Below are 21,556 nucleotides of genomic sequence, written 5' to 3' on the forward strand. Positions count from 1 at the left end.
CAGACAGAAATGTGTTAGTAATGATGAAAATATCTGTTTCAAAAATGCTTAAGATTAAATGTGGCGTTCCCCAAGGTTCCATTCTAGCTCTCTTATTGTTCTTAATATACCTTAATGATCTTCCGAAAGTCTTAAACAAACTTGATGTCATAATGTTTGCAGATGATACTAATTTATTTTATTCATCTCAGCCTATTAAAGAACTCTTTGAAACAATGAATATCGAACTCGAACAACTTAATATCTGGCTAAAATTTAATAAATTATCTTTAAACACAGAAAAAAACAATTACATCTTATTCCATCCCAACCAAAAAAGAAAAAAAATACCAAATATATTACCATTGCTAAAAATAGAAAACAAAAATATTGAAAGAACCTCAACAACTAAATTTCTAGGTTTACTAATTGACGAAAATATTTCATGGAAAGCACACATTGACAATTTAAATACTAAAATAATCAAAAACATTAGCGTGCTATATAAAGTTAGACCAATGATATCCCAAGAAAATCTAAAACATCTTTATTTCTCATTTATACAGACCTATTATAAATATAGTAATATAGCATAGACAGGTACCAATTAATCCAATTTGAAATCACTTTATCGACATCAAAAGCATGCCGTTAGAATTGTAAAATGATAAATTCACTCATGCTGAACCTTTGTTAAAACTCCTTAATGAACTAAACGTCTATAAAATAAACATTTATCAAAACTTATTATTTATGCTGAAATATAAATTCGGGATTGTGCCATCACATTTCTACAAATTTCTTTAAAGGCAATAGAAATAGATATGACACTCGAGAAGTGGGAAACTTTAATATACCGTTTAGAAGAACAAAACTATCGCGTTTCACAATTTCATATCGTGGTCCCTATCTCTATAATAAACTGATATCCAGAAATGCCATAGTTACAAAATTAGATAATCTAAATTGTTTGAAAGTCTTACTAAAAAAATTCGCTTCAAATACAAACAATTATATGAACTTACACTAAACTAATATTGAAACTAGAACCAAAATTAACGATGAAACGAAAATCCCAAAAACTTCCATATAAAAAACATATAAATTAATAATAAATTTATTTATGCCTAATCATATATTTATGTGTACAAAATCTAGAATTTATCAATTATTTATTATCTTACATTTAATTATATAAGAATCCAATGTAAAATGAACTAACATTATATTAGTAATGAAGAAAAGTTGTGACAAGATAAAGAAGATATTAAAAAAAATCAATTACAACGAGCATAATTGAATCATCTTTAGTGATACCAAAGCGATGTGACTTCTGTTCGGCCAACAACACGGGTACACCAAATTTCCATGTTTTCTTTGTTTGTGGGATGGTATAGCTAGAGACAGTCCCTGGATTCGAAAGAATTGGCCCCAGAGGAATGTATTTGTAGTAGGCCAACAAGATACTCTGAATTCACCTCTAATAGAACCCTAGAAAAATTATTCTACCACCTCTGCATATAAAGCTTGAAATAATGAAACAATTTGTAAAGGCATTGGATCAAGATGTAGATTGTTAATATTAAATTTCCAGCAATCACAAGTGGAATAATAAAAACATGAATGTTCAATGGCCCGCAAATTTGTAAACTGCTTAAAGATTATAACTTTGTAACAAAAATAAAACCTAATAAATTACTTTGGTAAAGTTTTTGGTAATTGTAAATCTGAAATCTATAATCTTAATCTTATCTATGAAGATAAGATTAAGATTATAGATTTCAGATTGTTGTAATAGAGATTGTAATAGAGATTAACAAGAATTAAACAAAAATTGCAGAACAAAGAATGCAAAAACTCGAAGAAGTCCGTGAGGTTTAGTCGTAGAGAACCTCTGAAGCTAAACGCTTTAAATATATATTGATACTAATAAATGCTTATTTGCTTTGATACATAAAGTGGATATAATTATTGAAGTGATTTGATGACGTCATAGTATTTTTAGTGATGTTAATATATGTCCGTTTTTAGTTTTAAAAGTAAAATCTGGTTTTGGTGGACATGAAGAAATTTGAGAAGTTAATTCTTGTTAATAATTAGTTCTTGTTCATAGTTTTTTTTAAAGTATATTTCATGCTTGTTTCTTTACTATTCAAGCCATCACAAGTGGAATCACCGAATTCTTTTCATAATCGATAATGATTTCCAAGCAATCCATAGTCAACACATATGATTTTATTTTAAGCTATACACAAACACACTACACACTAAACATGCATATATACACACAGAACGCATACACACATACAAACATACACATACAACAAATACACATACAAAAATTACATAAGCACATACAAATATTATTAGTCATATTACAGGTCGTTTAAACAGTAATATAATATAATATAAGACTAACAAAAATATAAAAATTAAAAACCATATTTTACGTTAAAATTAAAAAAATTAGGTTAAAATATACTAGTGGTTAAAATAAAATAAAATGGCCACAAAATCGAAAAAATTGAATACTTTGTAAAAATATTAAAATATAATAACATTTATTGCTACAAATATATAAATATATTATCCAATGAAAGATAATAATGATATTGACAAATCAAAATTAGGCAAAACAATTTTATTGCAAAGATAAGGCGCTCGGTGAGTAATACAAAACTGACTAAATTTTGTTCGACAAACGATGTTCATTAGATAGGTTCATTTAACGAATTATTATTCCGAAGAATATATTTATTTTTTGTTTTTGATGTAAAAAATTTGTTGAAAATGAGAAACTCTGGATTTTTCTGACATTGAAACATATAGCATAAAATTTTACACATGTTTAATTCGTATACATTGAGAAACTTTCATGTCTTTAAATAATAATTTAGAATGCGTAAAACGATTTTGAAAATATATTAAGCGAATTGCGTGTTTCTGGCGATGATAAAGAAGTTGCAACTTACTTTTGCTTGTACTTCCCCAAGCAATATTTCCATAGTTAATATAACAATATATAAACGAGTTGTATATTTGCATTAGATTTTCTTTGTTTTAATAATTTCTAGTTTGTAATAAGATTCAAATACTTTTTTAGAGCTAATATAACCGTGATTTCCACGTCATCTCATCTTCATTCATCTAGATAAATTCCTAGAAACTTTGTCGGCGATTTACTTTCATTTCAACCTTGGGCCGTATTCTCATCTCTCCCTTAAGCTTAAGTCAAAAATTTCTTTTAAATTACATTAATAAAAAGTTTATTTAAAATTATAATTTTTTAAACATAAATGTTTTATTTTGGTATAAGTTTTATTTTAACGAATTTATATAAATTTCGTCATTTCTTTAACTTAGAAATATTGTAATAAAATTTCAGACAAAAGCTCCGTTAAGCTTAACGGAGAGATGAGAATACGGCCCCTTGTCTATAAATAGTTTGGGTAAGTTTTTTTACAATAAGAACCTTTTTGATATAGAGTAAAAAAGAATATACTTTGTTTTTTCAATGTTTATGGTTAGTTTGTTACATTTATATTAGTTTTGATATGTGTTAAGCTCTTTATTTAACTCAGAAAATAGTTCATTAATGTAAGCATTTGATAAAATTAAATTCGTATCATCTGCAAACGTTATACTTCTTGAATGGTACGTATTGTTTTCGATTTCTTAAATAACTTTGGTACCATTTTAATAGGTTATTTTTTATGTCATAGTACTGGAGTTTTCAAATGCTTTAGAAAGGTCGACAAAAACACCTTGTAAATTGATTTTTATCAAATGAACTGGAGATTTTCTGTACAAATTGAATAATTATTCAATTTGTACAGCGTGTTCCGTTAAATTATTTTTTTTAAACTTAACTGATTATTGTATAAAGTTTTGTTGTAATCGAGATATTTATAAGTTATATTATAAACTATTCTTTCTAAGATTTTTGAAAAAGTTTAAAGGATGGAAATAAGACCGTAGTTACTAATATTTGTTTTATCACCATTTTTATATACTGGAATAACTTTAGCGATTTTCAACTGGTCCGGAAAAACTCCTTGATCAAAGGATGCCTTAAAGATTTTAAAAAGAATATCTTACGTGTTCAAAACAATCTATTATGTCGCCATTTAGGTCATTAGCTCTAATTTATTTATTTCTCTTAAGAGACTTGAGAGCTCTCTAAAACTCATTAAGAGATAAATCTCGTTAAAAAGTCAGGGAAATAATCGTATATATCAGAATTTGTAATGCTTTTTTTAAGGTCACTATTGAAAATGCCAGTTGTTATAATATTATCAATAATAGTGGCAGAGCTATAAGTTACTCTAGTTGGGTTGTTGATTAGTGGTATTCCTCCTGCAATAAAAATTTCGTCACAGAAGCTCCTTTGCTTTATTGTCATCATAGCATACTAAACAACTTATATTGAAATCCCCTTTTAAGTATTTATTTTTTCCTTTTATTGTTACCATTGTTACTTATCTATTGATGTAAGTATGAGCTAAAGTTTTCACAAGCTCCATCAGGTCAGAATTTTTATCTGATTTGAATATTTATTATAAAATTCAAAAGAAAACGATTCATAGTTATTCATTTTTGTTTTGTTATAGAGTAACAGGATTTATAAGGTTTTCTTTTTATTACAGGCGTCTTACAAGCTTATCGTACACAATTCGGGCTCCTTACCACCTGCTTGGCTTGTTGAAACATATTTTTTTCATTTTTTAATTGTTCTTTCGCTGTTATCTTCCTTTACAAATATTCTTTCCATAACTTGAGTTGTTTATATTGATTTGTTTATATTGATTTAAAATTTTTTCTCAGTCGTTACAATGAAGGAATTTTGCGACAGTTGTTCTATTTTTTTTCCCAGCTTCACATTTTTTCCCGATTCTGTGAGCTCTTTCGATGCAGACGTTGTTGTCTAATATACCAAGTTTTTCTTTAAGAAGTATTTTGGTTTTGATTTCGCTATCATTCCATGTTTTGTTTTCTTTTTCTTCGAATCCTTTGAAACAAAGATTGTTTCTCCTACTCCTATCCGCAATTTTGTCTTTAAACTTATCTCACTAGTTTTCCGCTTACTTTAACATTGTTTTTAAGATTTTCTTTTAGATCGAAATTCTTTCGTTATTTTTGGGTAGTGGTCGTTTTGGAAATTGATTGCAGGGTTCATAACTATTAGTTCCGTTTTTAATCATTTTTTCCCCCCAGTTTGTCAATTTTATCACCCAAACTCTGTAATATATTATTTTTGTGTCAATCAAATAATTTATTAACTTGAGTTATTGATAACCTTTTTGCCATTTAAAAAAAGCGTCTTATCTCTTTAAATGCCAAAGCGCAAAATAGAACTTACCGATGTTTCTCTTAAACTTAGTTTTTTATAAAATAAGTTTTTCCATTTTTCTCTTTAGTTTTGTTGATGATTGTTGGCAATAACCCCGATGTCCCCCTTCCCTATAGATCTGTCCCTAAAATGTATTGTGTAAACTAATTAAATCTTATCGGAAAAAACTTGACAATGAAAAAATAGTTTTTTTTTACTTCAGCATTATTTTATTATATGAAATAAAGTCTCATATTGTAATCAGCAAAAGAAAAAAAAAATAATTAATTTGCAGGATTATTTGTATTAATTGTTGACAGTTATACATGACATAGCATATTTTTAGAGTTATACATATCATTGTTAAATTTGATTTAAAAAAATTAAATCTCTAATGATCACTAATATCAGTTTTAACACTCATCTCAAATAAAGTTTCTATAATTTTTAATTAAGGTTTCATTGAATTCGGTTGTACTTTTTATTACCCTAGTTGGTTTTTTTCTAACTGGTAATGTAATAATTGAATACCGTAAACCGGTTTTGTATGAGATTTTTACTCTAGCGTTTTTTTTTACTCTCCAGTACTCTCATATTAAATTTTTCCTCCCGTTATGAGATTTACTCCCATAAAATATTTTTCAAAATGTACGTTACGATTTATTTTTTAACGTTTTAAAGATGTGACTTTTCGAAAAGCAGTAAAGAAGCGTTTACTATGAACAATAGGGCAGGTGAATAAACAAAGCAATTGCTTTTACTCAGCTTTTTTGTAGTAATTGCTCAGCTTTACGTAAATAAAAATTTCAACAAAACCGCTCTAATTTTTATTCACGTAAAACCGAACAACTTACTCCAAAAAGGTGGAGCAATTGCTCAGCTTTATGTGAATAAAAACTTAATTGCTAAAAAAAAATGGCTAAAAATTTTAAGCACGTAAACCTGAGCAATTACTGATTAAAAGCATTTACTTTTTTTATTCACCAGGCCTATTTACATAAAATTTTTGTAGCGATTCAGTTGACAAAAAGTTGTAGTTGAATCAGTTGACAAAATGTTAGGCATTAATAACACAGGTCAACAAAAAAAAAAATTTTTTCTGGTGCCGAGCAAACAATTTGTTTTTTGTATAGCATTTCTCATTTTGATTTCAAATATGCAACCCTTTTTTTACCATCAGGTCAAGTTGTAAAGATATTTAGGTTCAAATCTTAAGTATTTAGGGTAAAGTCCCTAATATTGTCGAAAAAAAAGTTATTCAAAAGTATGTCAACCTGGGTCTCTAAAGAAGCGTATTTTCATAGAGATTATAGAAAACATAAATATTTTTTCTTAAAATTTATCGACAAAAAAAATATATGTGAAAAAATGATAAAGACTCTTAAAAAATTTCAACAGAATGATATTCAGCAATAATACAAAAAATACTTATTTTTATTACAAATGAATAACATTTTTAAAATCTCTATGAAAATGCGCTTCTTTTGAGACCCAGGTTGGCATACTTTTGAATAACTTTTTTTTCGACAATATTAGGGACTTTACCCTAAATACTTAAGACCTAAAATACTTAACCTAAATATCTTTACAACTTGACGTGATGGTAAAAAAAGAGTTGCATATTTGAAATCAAAATGAGAAATGCTATACAAAAAACAAATTGTTTGCTCGGCACCAGAAAAAAAAAATTTTTTGTTGGCCTGTGTAATAAACAAAATTTCGTCGTTGGACGCTTAAACCTAATTCTATGTTTGAAACCCCATAGAACGAATATATATAAACATATATAAAAATACATATAGACTGCTTTTCCAGACCAGTCAATTATATCAAACTTGAAATGAAGATGAACATAAGTCAGTTTTGCTAAAAATTTCTAACTGTATGCGCAACGAGGTAAACAAAATAAATATTGCATAAAGATTTATTTATTAAGACACATGATAGTTTGTTTTAATTAAATTGCTTGAAGATGCGATATAGGTAACTGATGAGGATATAATAGGATGTGCTTCATTTATTGGGGGTAGATATCCATATATATTCTGTAAATATGTAGCGAAAAAAAAAATACAATAATTGAAATTAAACAACAATATTTAAATTTTGTGAAATAAATACTTCAGTAAATGCACTAGCATCCAGGGGCGGGTTTTATCACACGCCAAAAAAGGGGCTAAAAAGGTCTTTTTAAATAAAAAAAAGGTCTACATATTTTAATTTTTAATTAACTTTCTTTTTTAATTTTTGTACTTTAGTGTAATAATCAAGTTCATATATGTATAATTACGTTTAATAGTCAATTTTATTCGTTAGTATAATAGTTCAATTTTGTATAATAGTCAATTTAAAAAAGAATATTTTTGAAAAAAAGTCCCAAGGGATGGGGCTACTACCCCATGGCTCTCCCCCTCCCCCCTAAAACCCACTCCTGCTAGAATTTTAACTGTTAATCACAGCATCGAAGTGGATTTCAGTTGAGTCGTCTAGAAATATAGAATAATCACTTAGTTTGTTAAGCCGTAAACTGCATGGATAGCTCATTCATCTTGTTTTCGCACCATATTTACTGTATATTTGGATACCTCCATAAATGAAGCACATCCAATTACTTCCGCATCAGTCGCCCATGTTGCATCTTCAAGCATTTTAGTTTTACAAACATGCATTCAAATGTGCATTTTCAAGCATCCCGTTATTTTATCGTGTTATCCATATGGTTATCCATATGTTAACAGCTGTTACTATATATTAACAACTGTTATCTATATGGTTATCCATATGTTAAAACTGTTATATGGTTAACAACTTTGTAATAGGCTTATGTTCATCTACATTTCCAGTTATGATAAAATAAACTGCTCTAAAAAAGCGGTTGCCATCTCCTTTAAATCTATTGATTCCCCTAGAAAAAAGAGTTAGGTTGATGTTTCCTACGATGACAATCTCATACTACACAAATCATACATTTTGAACTATTTCGTGTTATTATGGTAAAAATAGATTAATTTTAGAAATACCAAAAACATTCAAATATATTTTAGAAATACTAAATACATTCAAAGTATCAAACTGCAGTGTGTGTGTGTGTGTGTGTGTGTGTGTGTGTGTGTGTGTGTGTGTGTGTGGAGGTGGGAAGGGGTGGCTATTACTCTTAAGGCTCCTCCTTCCCCGTTTTAAATAGCCTTATATAAAAAAACCAATCACATTATAAATAGCCTTTTATAATAGTGTTAACAAGTTAACACTATTATATAAGGCTATTTATAATGTGATATAGCTGCCACTAAGCCACCTAATTACCACTTGAACAGCAGCTCATTTTTGTAGTAAGTTTGGTATTTAAAAGCAGGTTTTCAAAATAGAAGTTGAACAGAATCTTTTATTATAATCAAGTCAATGGTTTATATGGATTATCAATAAATGAAATAAATGTAATAGTGTGTAATATTATAAAAATTGTTCGATATCCTTATAAAGGATATCGAAAAATTTTCTATTATACGCAAGAAACTTAGAATCGCAAATACAGTTCTTAAAGTAATGAGTTCAACTGGTTTATTTGTACACTCAATGTTACTCCTGGTTATCCTAAATTTTGTTTTTAAGCGCAAACGCGAGAAAAATTCTGTTAAACAATAAAGCAACTGGAACTAGCCAGCAAACATTTTTGTCGTTGATTTGCAGAAGATCTATACAGACATATTAGGCGGCTCATTGGTACGCTGGAGTTATGCTAACATGAATAATAAGACTAGCCACTATGTCACTTTTTGCGGCTGCCACTAATGGTCCTCTAAGTATCCGATAAACAAAACTACAGTGGACCGCTCAAAACAGCTATATAGACCCACTGAAATTCAGCAACAGAAATTCTGATGGTTATTGGTGGATGCTTTGATAATGTTTAGATAACAACAGAACTGTTTCGATTATTTAGTTAATAGTTGACATAGAAGTCATATGAAAAAATTGAAGTTAGTTGATTTGTATGCAACGATAATTTTATTAACCCCTCCACATACAACCTCTTGATATAAAGATTTTTTTAAACCACTTAAATTTCCATTTGAATGTATTTATTCATTATTAGTGCGTAACCTTCAAGGTAGAAAAATAACCACAGAAAACATAAAGAAATTGTTCTTTGATACCTATATGAAAAAAGTCAACATTTTTTCTATTTTAGCTGTAGACTTAAAAAATGCAGATATTTGGCATCTAAATGCAAATATCATATCCGAAATACATTTATTTCAAGCACTTATGAATCATTTAAGATCTCTTTCACTCATTACTGCATTAGCTCGAAATGCTGTGTAGCATCGATATCTTTGTTGATGATCAAAATCATTATATTAGGAGGTGGTCACTTAATATAAACTAGTGCATTTTTTTTAAAGATTATTGAAATATTGTACAAACTACAAGACTAAGAGATTTAAATTCAAGAGGAAGAAGAAAATAAAAATATGAAAGATATAAATTCATAAAGAAGTAGAAGAAAATAAAAATAAGATTTAAATTCAAGAAAATAAAGAAATATATAACTAAAACGTTTAAAAATATTCACAAAATACAACGTGGTTTGGTTGCAAAAATACATAAAATTGCGCTTCTTTTGAGTACCAGGTCGAACTATTTTTGTAGAACTTTTTTTTTCAAAAATATTAGGGACCCTGTAAATGTTCAATTGACTTGGGGCACCTCTAAAAATATTTTTTATTCCAAAAAATTTTTTAATCTAGTGATAATTTATTATATCGTATATATTTAGAGCTATTGCAAGACAGCTTTAAAAAATTTCTAATTTTCAATGCACCCTAATGTATATACACATATTAAAGCCTAGTTGTTGCGCAACTGTTGTACAACATTTCTGCAACCGTTTGAAACTACAAGACTTATAAATTTTATTTAAATTCTATTTACACTATAACTTTTTTTTAATGTACAAATATTAGAAATATAGCTCATAATATAAAATATTAGAAACACAGCTCAAAATATTCGACAACTTTCACAGCAAAGACTTTTGTATGTTTCCATTTTACAAAATCCCAGTCCTTTTATGATGCTGCAGTCCATCTTCCGGTCTACGCAACTCTCTAGAGAATAAAACATTATATAAGTAAACCTCTCAAATACATGCTGACAATTCCCTGTAATAGTAATAATTATGCAAAAACAAACTGTTACCTTGATCACATGGAAATTTATTACAGCCTCTAGTTGTTTCAGGTTTCGCATGCAAAATGCAATTTTTTGGAGATATTTTCAAATAAGAATTTTTATAACCACAATACGTAACTCTCGATTGTTTACCATCTGCACCACACGTGGAAGAACACTGAAAGAAAAAATGAACATTAAAAACATTTTTTAATTAAGTATTTGTTTATGCTAACCTTCGAAAATGAAAACAACAAAGATTTTTATGGTTTAATAAATAAGGCATCATTTTTGCCAGAAAAAAATATTCTCTTAAATTTATTTTTCGAAAAATTTTATAATAAAAAGTTTATTGAAAAATTGCGTTTCGAATTGTTACCCAAACAAGAGTCAAGGCTTAGGCCTATGGTTTTAAAAAATGAATCAGGGTTCGTAGCCAATTATTTATATAAAATTCCCTGACTTTTTCAAAAAATCCGATGAATTTCCATGACCATTTGCAACATTTGCAATGGTTTTTATAAACTATTCAAAATTATTATCTACTGTAATGGAAATGCTAGAATTGTACGTATTATGAATGACGAAACTTATAAAACCTAGCTATTAAGTTGGATATTATTATGGGTCTTATTATTCATGTTAGTATGGGTCTTATTATTGAAGATCACTATCAATAAACACTAAGAAAAGTTTCAGAAAACATAAGTTTCTGATGATCTTAAAAAAATCTTAAAATTACGCACATAAAATATTTTATAAATCATCTTTCACTAACACAAAAATTAACTAAAATATCTAAATATCTTAACATATATAAATGTAAAGTTGTATGAAAACACAAATATCTTTCAACATCTTATTTAATTGTTGGTCTATGGGTTAGTCGTTTGTTAGTCGTACTATGGGTTAGTCGTTTGTTATCACTATTTGTTGCTGTACCTTTGCTAATCCAACAATACCTTCAGATAAAAATAGCACAGTATAACAAAACGTAGCTTAGAAACATTAAAAAAATATTTTGTACATCGATAGCCAGACTAACCTATTACAAATTCTGATGACATAAACTTTGGAAACTTGTTGATAATTTTGTTTGAGAACTTGTTAATAACTGGGTTTCAAATGGTTCTTTTTATTTCACAGATCAATTTTGGTAAGTTTTGAGCAAGTCTCAATAGTTTCAGATTTAGTGAACATACTAAGAATACTCTGAGGTAACAATAAGGCGTCTGCCTGGTAGAGCTTCAGAAATAGTTCAAACATGCTCGCCAGGTAGCTAAAGAACTGAAATCTTACAAGACCATGCAAGGGGTGCTGCTACATCAACTGAAAAATGAGTAGAACACGCAATGATTGTTGCTACTAGGGCTGGTAGATTAATCGGTATTTTACATTAATCGATTAACGATTAAATTTAAAAAAATTAATCAATTAATTTTCGATTAATTTTAGAAAAAATGTGTTTATAACTTAATAAAAAGTAATTTATGTTTTTTATGATTTTATTTCTCTTTTAATCAGATATGATCTTAAAAAACATAAATTATCAACAGTATCATCGATTAAGCTAGTTCTTAAATTAGTAACAAATAAACCAGCTGCACTAAAACTTCTTTCTGCTTCTATAGAAGACGGGGGAAGACTTAGCATGGCATTATAAATCTTTTCTAAAGAACTTGGCCTGTTTCCAGTGCTTTCGAGAACTGCAATTTCACGTTTAATGCATATCAAAACTTCTTGAGGGGAAGATTTAAAAGTTATCCCTTTAGTTTTTCCTGCTGCTGAAGCTGTATTAGCTATTATTTCTGCTAATTCTTCACCTTTAGTTTTTTTTCTTAATGAATCTTCATTACAAGTGTACTCTAACTCAGACTGATATGCTGCTTCTACTTCCTCATGTAGAAATAGACGTAGGTATATTTCTCTAGCAGTTTTAGCAATTTTATTTTTATGTGGGCATTTCAAAAGATTATCTGGAAATTCTGAGTCTGATTTATAGTCAGCTGGGTTATGTAAAAAGGACAGTAAACCAGCAATATTACAATTTCTTCTTTCAACAATTCTCTCCGAGACAACAGTAAATAATTTTTGACCAATGTTAGCATTTTGTTCTTTAAGATTTTGTAGTAAAAACAAAATAATTTTATCAGATTTTATCAGATCACAGTCTCTTTTCCCTAGTTCCATAACACTTAACTCTACAACATGTAGAGCCTGAACAATATCAGAAATGTGTTTTATTACTTCTACATTTAAAATTAAATCTGTTCTAGATATATCAACAAGAGCCTTTGCAATAACATTTTTTAATTTTAAAAATCGTTTTAACATACTTATTAGCGAATTCCATCTTGTTTTAGTATCCAAAATAGGCTTAAGTTCTTTTCCTAAATCTGTTCTACAAATACTTTGAAGGGAATCGTTTTTAAGTAGAGATTTTCTAAAAAGTTTGACTATTTTATGAACCTTTGATATGATAATGCCATAGTCCTCATTAAACTGGATTTCCTGTGATACAGAGCTATTACTTTCCTCATTCCAGCATTCTTCAGTGTTGTTTTCATCATCAGGGTCGGAATCAGATGTTTCATTTTCAATCTCATCAGTCATTATTTCTTCTTGAGTTGTTTCTATTTCTAAGCATTTTTTCTTATAAAGAATATCACATACAGAAAGATGAATTCCATGGCAGTAGCAAAGTTGGTGTATAACTCCCATTTCTCGTGCCATTTTTTTCATTACTAATGCACCATCAGTAACACATCCAAAAACATCATTGATGAAATTTAACCCAAATTCATTTAATTTCTCAATAACAATATTAACAGCTCTTTCTGAAGGCAACGAACCATTTATTCTAATCATTCCAAGACCATAGTGTCATTTGTCTGAACAATGTACATTGAGACATAAATACCTTCTAGTTTTACCAGAAGTCTACTCATCAAGAGTAATTGAAAACCTTTCTCCTTTTAATTTTTTTTGCTGAAGCTCTTGAACAACTTTTAACTTAATTGAGTTTGCGTAGTTTATAACAATTGTCTTTATAGCATGTCGATCATCAGGGATTTTAAGTCCTTGAGGTTTCCAGCCATTTTTAATATCTTTGCTATTGGCCAAAGTTGCAAAAGGGATACGATCAACAGCAGTTAAACAAGCTAATACATCTTCAGCTTTGCTACCTATATTATTACAATAGGTAGCAATACTTGGCTGTATATTTTTAGACTTCTCTGAAAAAACTTTTGTCAAATAAATGGAATTTAAGTTCAACTGAACAATGTTTGCACTTGTATGTTGATTTGCCTTTATTTTCCAATAAAAAGTGTTTCCAAACTTCAAAGCGGTTTTTTCCAAACGACATTGTAAACGGTGGTTAAGAAACGGCACTATGAAAAAAGCATTGTTTTTGTTTGTTTATAATAATATTTGACCGGATGCCGGAAAATAAAGGCAAATCAACATACAAGTCAACACAAGTCTTGCTCGTTAAAAAAAGGCTTGTAAATGTTCGTAAAAATCTTTAAAACAAAAAAACGCAAAGTTGTTATATTAAAAAAAAAATCAATCGATTAATCGTTTGTTAATTAATCGATTAATGATTAATGGTTTTTTAATCGATTAATTGATTGATCGTTTATTCTCTAACTAACTTTATTGTCTTACTAATTTATTATTGCTCTGTTCTTTTAGAACATTGAGCACTCTGTTTGTAGAATACACTAACACAATTTATATATATATATATATATATATATATATATATATATATATATATATATATATATATATATATATACATATATATATATATATATATACATATATATATATGTATACATATATATATATATATATATATATATATATATATATATATATATATATATATTTATATATATATATATATTTATATACATATATTTTTATATATATATCAGTGCTGGGTAAAATACTTTATAAAAGTATTTTAAATACAAATAAATAAAATACTGGAACAAAAAAGTATTTTAAATACAAATACAAATACTTCAAAAGTATTTAAAATAAAATTAAAAAAGTATTTAAAATACTAAATACAAAATACTTTACCAAAATTATAACTATGGCAATTTTTAAAATTTATTTTTGTCATTGCTTGAAAGTAATTTTGAGTCATTATAATACATTTATATAAAAATATCATTTATTCAGTTGTCTACAATTGTTTTTAGCAGCAGCAGTTTTTCGAACATCATATCACTCAGACAGTTACGCCTAGGCATTTGTATTTGTCCGGCTGTGCTAAACAGTCATTCAACTGGAGCCGACAATGGTACAGTGGTATTGAATTTGTCAAACAGTGACTGAACAGTCTTATACTTATTCAGAGCATTCAAACTTGTTGTATTTAAATGATCTTTATCATTTAAATACAACATGCACTCTTGATGAGCACCATTTGTTGCACCAGCATTTGGAGTGTCATCATTATACACAACAAAATTTTCAGTTATGCTGTCAGTGGTCACATTGAGATTGGTCGCTGTCGACGGCTCACTAGAAGCTAGTATGGCATTTTCAAATATTTCTCTTTTCGCTTATTAGTTGGCACCCACCGTAAATTAAACAGTAGGTGAACATTGCTGCAACAATCCTGCATGAATTACTTACATCAAATCTCAACTTCTTTTCAAAACGAGTTTTAAAAAGAAGTTTCATTTGTGCTAACATTGCTGCAGCAAATAATTAAACTGGCAATTTTGAAATGCTTCCAATTTCACTTGTAAGCTACGCAAAAGTGGAAACACATGACCATAATACACATTATCTCCTTTTAAAGTATCCAATCTTGTAGCAACAGGTTTCATTACCATGACAAATTCTTGCAGACTTTCTATTTCTTGCTTTTTAAATTTTGGTGCACTCAATGCATTAAATATATCATTAAGTTTGTCACATAATTCAAGTAATCGCTTGATAGCATCGTACTGAGAATTCCAACGTGTTGGCATGGGACAGAGTATTGCTTTGTCTGTAATATGTGACACAGCATCTGATACTTTACTACTTTGTTGAGTAGCATTCCATATTGAAGTGCATTTTGCAAGAGCTGCACGGTAAATGCGCCTAAACGCACTATCTGTGTTACATGCTTTGTTAGCATCATTAGTTGCCAACAGATTCAGTGAATGGCTGATACATGTTTCTTGAGATGGCAAGGAAATTCTCTCAGCTAAGGAATCATCATCATCAACATCATCATCATTGTCATTTTTTGATGAAAATGAAAGAATGTCACCAATATTAATTACATCAATTTCATAATCATTAACTTCATCCTCTTCCATGTCCTCTTGCTCTTCAGATGCATTAGATGTAATAGTCACACTTACACTAGTTGCTGCAGCACTTGCAGTTGACTCTTAAAAAATTCTCTAAATGCTTTTCCAAAATTCGACGCATTGTTAGTGACAGTTGCTGAGATTTTTTCTACCTTAAGATCCTATTGACAATGAATTTGAGAAATCATTGCAGCAATTGTGTTGTATGTGTGACTACCATAAAATCGACAGCAAGCAAGGGATACTGATGCTTGTGAAACCGAACTAGATTCGTTTAGAGGCATTTCAATAAAGTGTGCAGCCATGCTAAGATAACATTTTCTCTTCACTGCCCATATATCAGCAGTTGTGCAAACAAATGATGCTTTTTTCAGTTTGCTTCTTATTTTTTCATGAATCGTAGCAAGCTTTGAATTTAAACATTTGTTAAGATTTTTGCAACACACGATGCTTACATTAAGATTGAATCCACGAAGCAGTCGACAAAAAGCCGATTTTTTGACGGTAGCCAAAGGACGCATATCTTCAGCAATTTAATCCACAATTAAGTTGTCAGCTTCTTCTTGCGATATAATACAACGTCGTGCTGATAATTCTGATACTGCTTCATGGTAAGTAGTTTGTTTGAACTTCTTTATAGCAGGGCCTTCCTCAGTCGTTCTTTCTACACCAGCTTTGCATGGTTTATGTTTTTTCTGAACATCTGCCTTATGTAACTTATAGTCTCCAAAGCGATTCTTGTGCAAGTTACAGTAAACATAAAACCTTTTAAAAGTTAAGTTTTTATTTGCTGTAACTGAGTAAGTATTGTAAATTTTGATGAATATTAATTTACACTGCAACATTACAATTTATACATATTTTATAATTTATACATTATTCTTATTCTTATACTGCAACATTAAATAATTGCTGGTTAATAATCAATTGCATACTGTTCAAAAAAGATAAAATAAATTAATTTAACTAATACCAAATTGAAAATTACCTTCAAATGCTTAACAAAGTTTGATGTTGATGCCAGCGTGCCTGATAATGGCTTTGAATTATGTATACATAATAAGCATATTGGTGATATTTTATTACTTTTTTTTGATCTGGCTACAATTTTGAAAAAGGTACCATTGACAATGGCTGGTAAAATTTCATTATTTCTTGATTTTCATTTACTGATTCAAAAGTCTTTTTATTTTCGCTGTTAACCGCAGCCATCTTTAATTTAAAATGATTCCCGCGATATAATTTAATAATTACCCTAATGAAACCAAGGTAGGTAAATAAAACAAAAAATAATTCAGAATAAATAGTGACTAACTGACACTTCAGAATAAATGCGCATTGTTAATGCTTTAAGCAGTATTTGAATTATAAGTATTTTCAATGAGTATAAAATACAAAATACTAATAAAAAGTATTTTAAGTACAAAAAATAAATACTTCCAACAAAAGTATTTAAAATACAAGTACAAATTCAGTAAAAGTATTTAAAATAGTATTTAAAATACTCCCAGCACTGATATATATATATATATATATATATATATATATATATAAATATATATATATATATATATATATATATATATATATATATATATATATATATATATATATATATATATATATATATATATATATATATATATATATATACTAATCAACTAATAGCTGCATTTTGTCTTAGTATGTTTGAAATTTGACATTGGTGCAGATAGCACTCTAAAGTTTGTGTACTATCTGTATCATAATAATTTATCAGTATAACATTGTGTCCAGGAGGAAAAATGTAATGCTTTTGCAAAATCATCAATTGTCGTGCACTTTCACATTATTTTTATATAAGTGGTACAAATTGAAATGTTAATGCTTAAAGTATGTTATTGTTTGTAGAAAATTTTCAGAAACTGTGTACTATAAATGCGAGTGAAACAAGTTTGTGTGTGTAAGCCATAACATTATTGTATTACTGTTTGTCTAGAATGCACAAGAATGTCAATCCATAACAAGGGAAACTTCACCATCAAGATTTTTTGTCAACAATGAAAGTAGCTATACTTCGCATGCCACCACTCACACCACTCATCTAGCAAGGCTAGTAACTGATGTCAATGAAAATACTTCTACTTCTTCTGCACCAGGTATATTATCTAACCAAGTGTCTTTAGAGTCATTCTTGCTACAGCATCCAAAAACTAAACACCATATGATGAGATTGAAAACTGGAAGCTATGAAATATCTGAAAGACAAGCTATAACATATGCTACTGCTGCTAAAGTTGTTGACTGTTATGGGAATTTTCCGCCAAAAGATAAAATGGAAAAGGTTAGCACATTTCTTGCCAGGATTACAGGACTCAAACCAGAAGATTTTTTTGAACAAAAAATCTTGCAAGGAGTTTTTAGCTAAGTGCATAGAAAACGCACATGCTAAGCTAACAGCAATGAAAAAAGATAGAATTGGACTCCAAAAGAGGAAAGGAATAAAGCTAGACAAACTTTGGTACAAACTACTGCAGCATTGTCCAATTCACTCTCTACAAACTTATTGATAACTACTATTCATTATATACAAAATGATGAGTTCATTTTCAAAGGTTCCTGTCAAGGATTGAAGGAGTGTGAATTCTGTGAAGGTAATTAATATAACAGACTCAAGTCAAAAATGTTTTAATATTGTTTTTAAATAACTGTTTAATTAATGAGTACTGCATAGACTCATTTATGTGGCTCATGATTTTCATTGAAAATTAATTACACACTGTGTTGCATAAGACATAAAATCTAGTTTTGATTTACAGGTATAGCAGGCTATGATATAAAAACCGAAATGGTCAAGTTAACCAACTTGTCTGCATCAGTGTTTGCTGAAGACCTCTTGCTAGCAGCGAAGAAAACGTTTTGTTATAGGCGAAAAAAAATTGAAGAATGTCATCCATCATATTTAGAATTTGTACAGCAAATAACATGTTACTTATCCTTGCCACAAACGGTAAATATTTTCTAAATAGATATTGAAAAGTAAATAAAGCCTTTTTCAGTATGTAACTTGGTATTAATGCAATTATTTATTTTGTCATTAGTAAGCCTATGTTGTAGAAATATATTTAATGTTTAGCTGCTGCAAGATTTTCGTTGTATGTATCCTGATGCAGTGGATTGCTTTGTTGTGTGGATAGGAATTTTGATAACATCTGTGCTGCATTATTGTTCAAAATCAACTGTTGAATAGTTTCAAGAATATAATACAGAGGGAATTATTGGAGGGTCCAGTAAGTATATATACAAGTGATCTAAGAAGTGCTTTGCATTGGGTGCATCAAAAGCCCCATACTTTCAAAAACAGATATGTACCTATTCTTAAAACTTTCTTTTGGTTCTCATAAGCAACTTTTAACTCTGTAAAGTTTTTTTAAAGTCTAACAAGATTTAGGCGGGCCATCTTAAGTCTGAAATTTGCAGCAAGACCCTAAACTCTGAAAAAATTTTTTATCAATTATGTTATGTTGGGTCTCAAAAGAAGCGAAATTTTATAAAAGTTTTAAAATTAATTATCTTTTTTTATTAAAAGCACTATATTAAAAAAATTTAACAAAAACTATTAAAAATTACGCTTTTTTTATTTTTTGTTAAAAAATGATAGTTTTTATGCAATAAAACATGAAATAATGTTTGTATAAAATATTTATTTATAAAATTAAGGGTTTTGTTGCAAATTTCAGACTCAAGGAGGTCCCTTAAATCTAGCTACGCTTTTAAAAATTTGAAAATTGTTAAAACCAAAAGAAGTTTTGAGAATAGGTACATATCTGTTTTTGAAAGTATGGGGCGATTGATGCACCCTATTAGACATATATGTAATTTAAGGTTGACTGTTGTTAATAAAAATAAGTTGCATACTGTACAGTGAAACTAGTAGACTTATTGCATTTTTTATAGATGGACAGACTACAGCTGCTGTGAAAGCATTGCTATACCTTTTGCCATTGACAGCGCCTAACTGCAAATGAGTCATTTGATTTGCTGATTGCATATGGAATGGTGAGCATTTTGGATGCATTGTTATTCATGTTTATTAAAATATAATGTCTTATTTTCTCTTACAGTACATAAATCCACATTTGTTTTCTATAGTCTTTATTTTCTCAAGTTAAAACTAACTTAAAAATAATTTAGTTTAGTATTTATAGCATAAATTGTGAATATTTTAAATTTGTATGAAATTGGAGATGTCCTAATTCATATTTTGTTTACTTATTGTTTTATATTTAGCCTGGCACTGGCAATTCTATAGATCTTCCACAAAACTTGGCTCATTCCAAGCTGTACCTTGAATATTTGACAAATGATCTCAACAAAATCACTGGGAGAATTGTGTGTGATGGAAAAGTTTGCTTGGCTAGATTTTCGATTGTCAAATGTTTGGATTACATGTTTAACTTATTATGGATTTTTAATTTGGAATATACTAGCGGTTTGGAGGTGTTTTTTAAATTTTTGCAATTTAAAATATATAATTTAACTTTTGGGAAGGAAAGAATGGTTGGCACCATCAACAGTTTAGCTCGTCTTTTTCAACTATAGCTTGTACTATATAAAGATCACCACTGATGATGTATGAAAGCATAGTTAAATGTCAACAAACTTGTATAACTACTTCAGTTTTTTTATTTTGTGTGCTCATCATACTACAGTTATTAGATTGTATTAACTTGAATATTTGGTTGTATAAGTGGTCTTGTTTCATTGTATTCACTTTAATTATAAATAGCTAATATTTGGCTGTACAAGTAGCTGTGTTATTCTGTGTGCTCTTGTTACAGTTATTACACTGTAACAACTTATTTGTATAATAATTTTGTCTACTTTAATACTTGTAATCTTGTTAACCTTCTTGGGACAAAAGTTCCCCGATTAATCATTACTACAGCAGTCATTTTGCTGTACACTTGTAACATTTTGTGATTTGTGAATTTATTTAATGTGTTTGCTTTGATTATTATTTGGAACTTTGCTTAGCTAGATTACAAATTAGTGCTACTCATTGTGCAACTAATTTGTAATGTAGCTTTGGTGTATGTTTCAAAATATTAACCAACGTGTTGCTTAATGACTCAATTTTGTTTTAAATGTAAGCGATTAAAACAATTCTTTAATAATGATATTTGAAACCAGGAAATATGATCTTAATAACATTACTTACTGGCAGGAAAAATTGCCTTAATAACAATTCTAAATCTAAGGAAAAATTTCCTTCAAGTTTTTATTTACATTCAGGAGAATATTTTTTTTAGGAAATTATTTACTTAATTATTTCCTTTTCTTAAGGAAATCTTTTTAAGGAAAACTATTTCCTTAAAATTATATTTCCTTATCTTTACCAGTGCTAATTTTGAGGGATTATTTCCTTATTTTTTCCCTTAAATATAAGAAACTTTTTTTTGAGTGTATATATATTAATTATGTTAGTGTTTTCTACAAAGAGAGTGCTCAATGTTCTTAAATAACAGAGCAATAATGAGTTAGTATAAACACTCATCTAATTTTTAGTTCTCTTCTACACATTGTTTCGCCATCAGTAGGCTCATCAGGAAGGTCTTTCTGATGAGCCTACTGATGGCGAAACAACGTGTAGAAGACAACTAAAAATTAGATAAGTGTTTTTGCTAGTTTATATATATATATATATATATATATATATATATATATATATATATATATATATATATATATATATATATATACATATAGC

At 28.6% G+C, this 21,556-nt stretch overlaps 1 protein-coding gene across 1 annotated transcript in view; it reads right to left on the reverse strand.

Annotated features, from left to right (window-relative positions):
- Positions 1 to 10,219: 10,219 nt before the first annotated feature.
- The window catches only part of LOC100209292 (hemicentin-1), a 126,049-nt gene continuing 114,712 nt past the window's right edge, over positions 10,220 to 21,556 (reverse strand). The window contains exons 37-38 of the mRNA XM_065816725.1: positions 10,508 to 10,658; positions 10,220 to 10,416 (exon numbers count right to left, since the gene is read on the reverse strand). Coding sequence (XP_065672797.1) covers positions 10,310 to 10,416; positions 10,508 to 10,658 — 258 coding nt within the window. The 3' untranslated portion in view covers positions 10,220 to 10,309. The remainder of the gene's footprint in view (positions 10,417 to 10,507; positions 10,659 to 21,556) is intronic.

The sequence above is a fragment of the Hydra vulgaris genome, chromosome 13 (genome assembly GCF_038396675.1).
Source record: "Hydra vulgaris chromosome 13, alternate assembly HydraT2T_AEP".
Lineage (NCBI taxonomy): Eukaryota > Metazoa > Cnidaria > Hydrozoa > Anthoathecata > Hydridae > Hydra > Hydra vulgaris.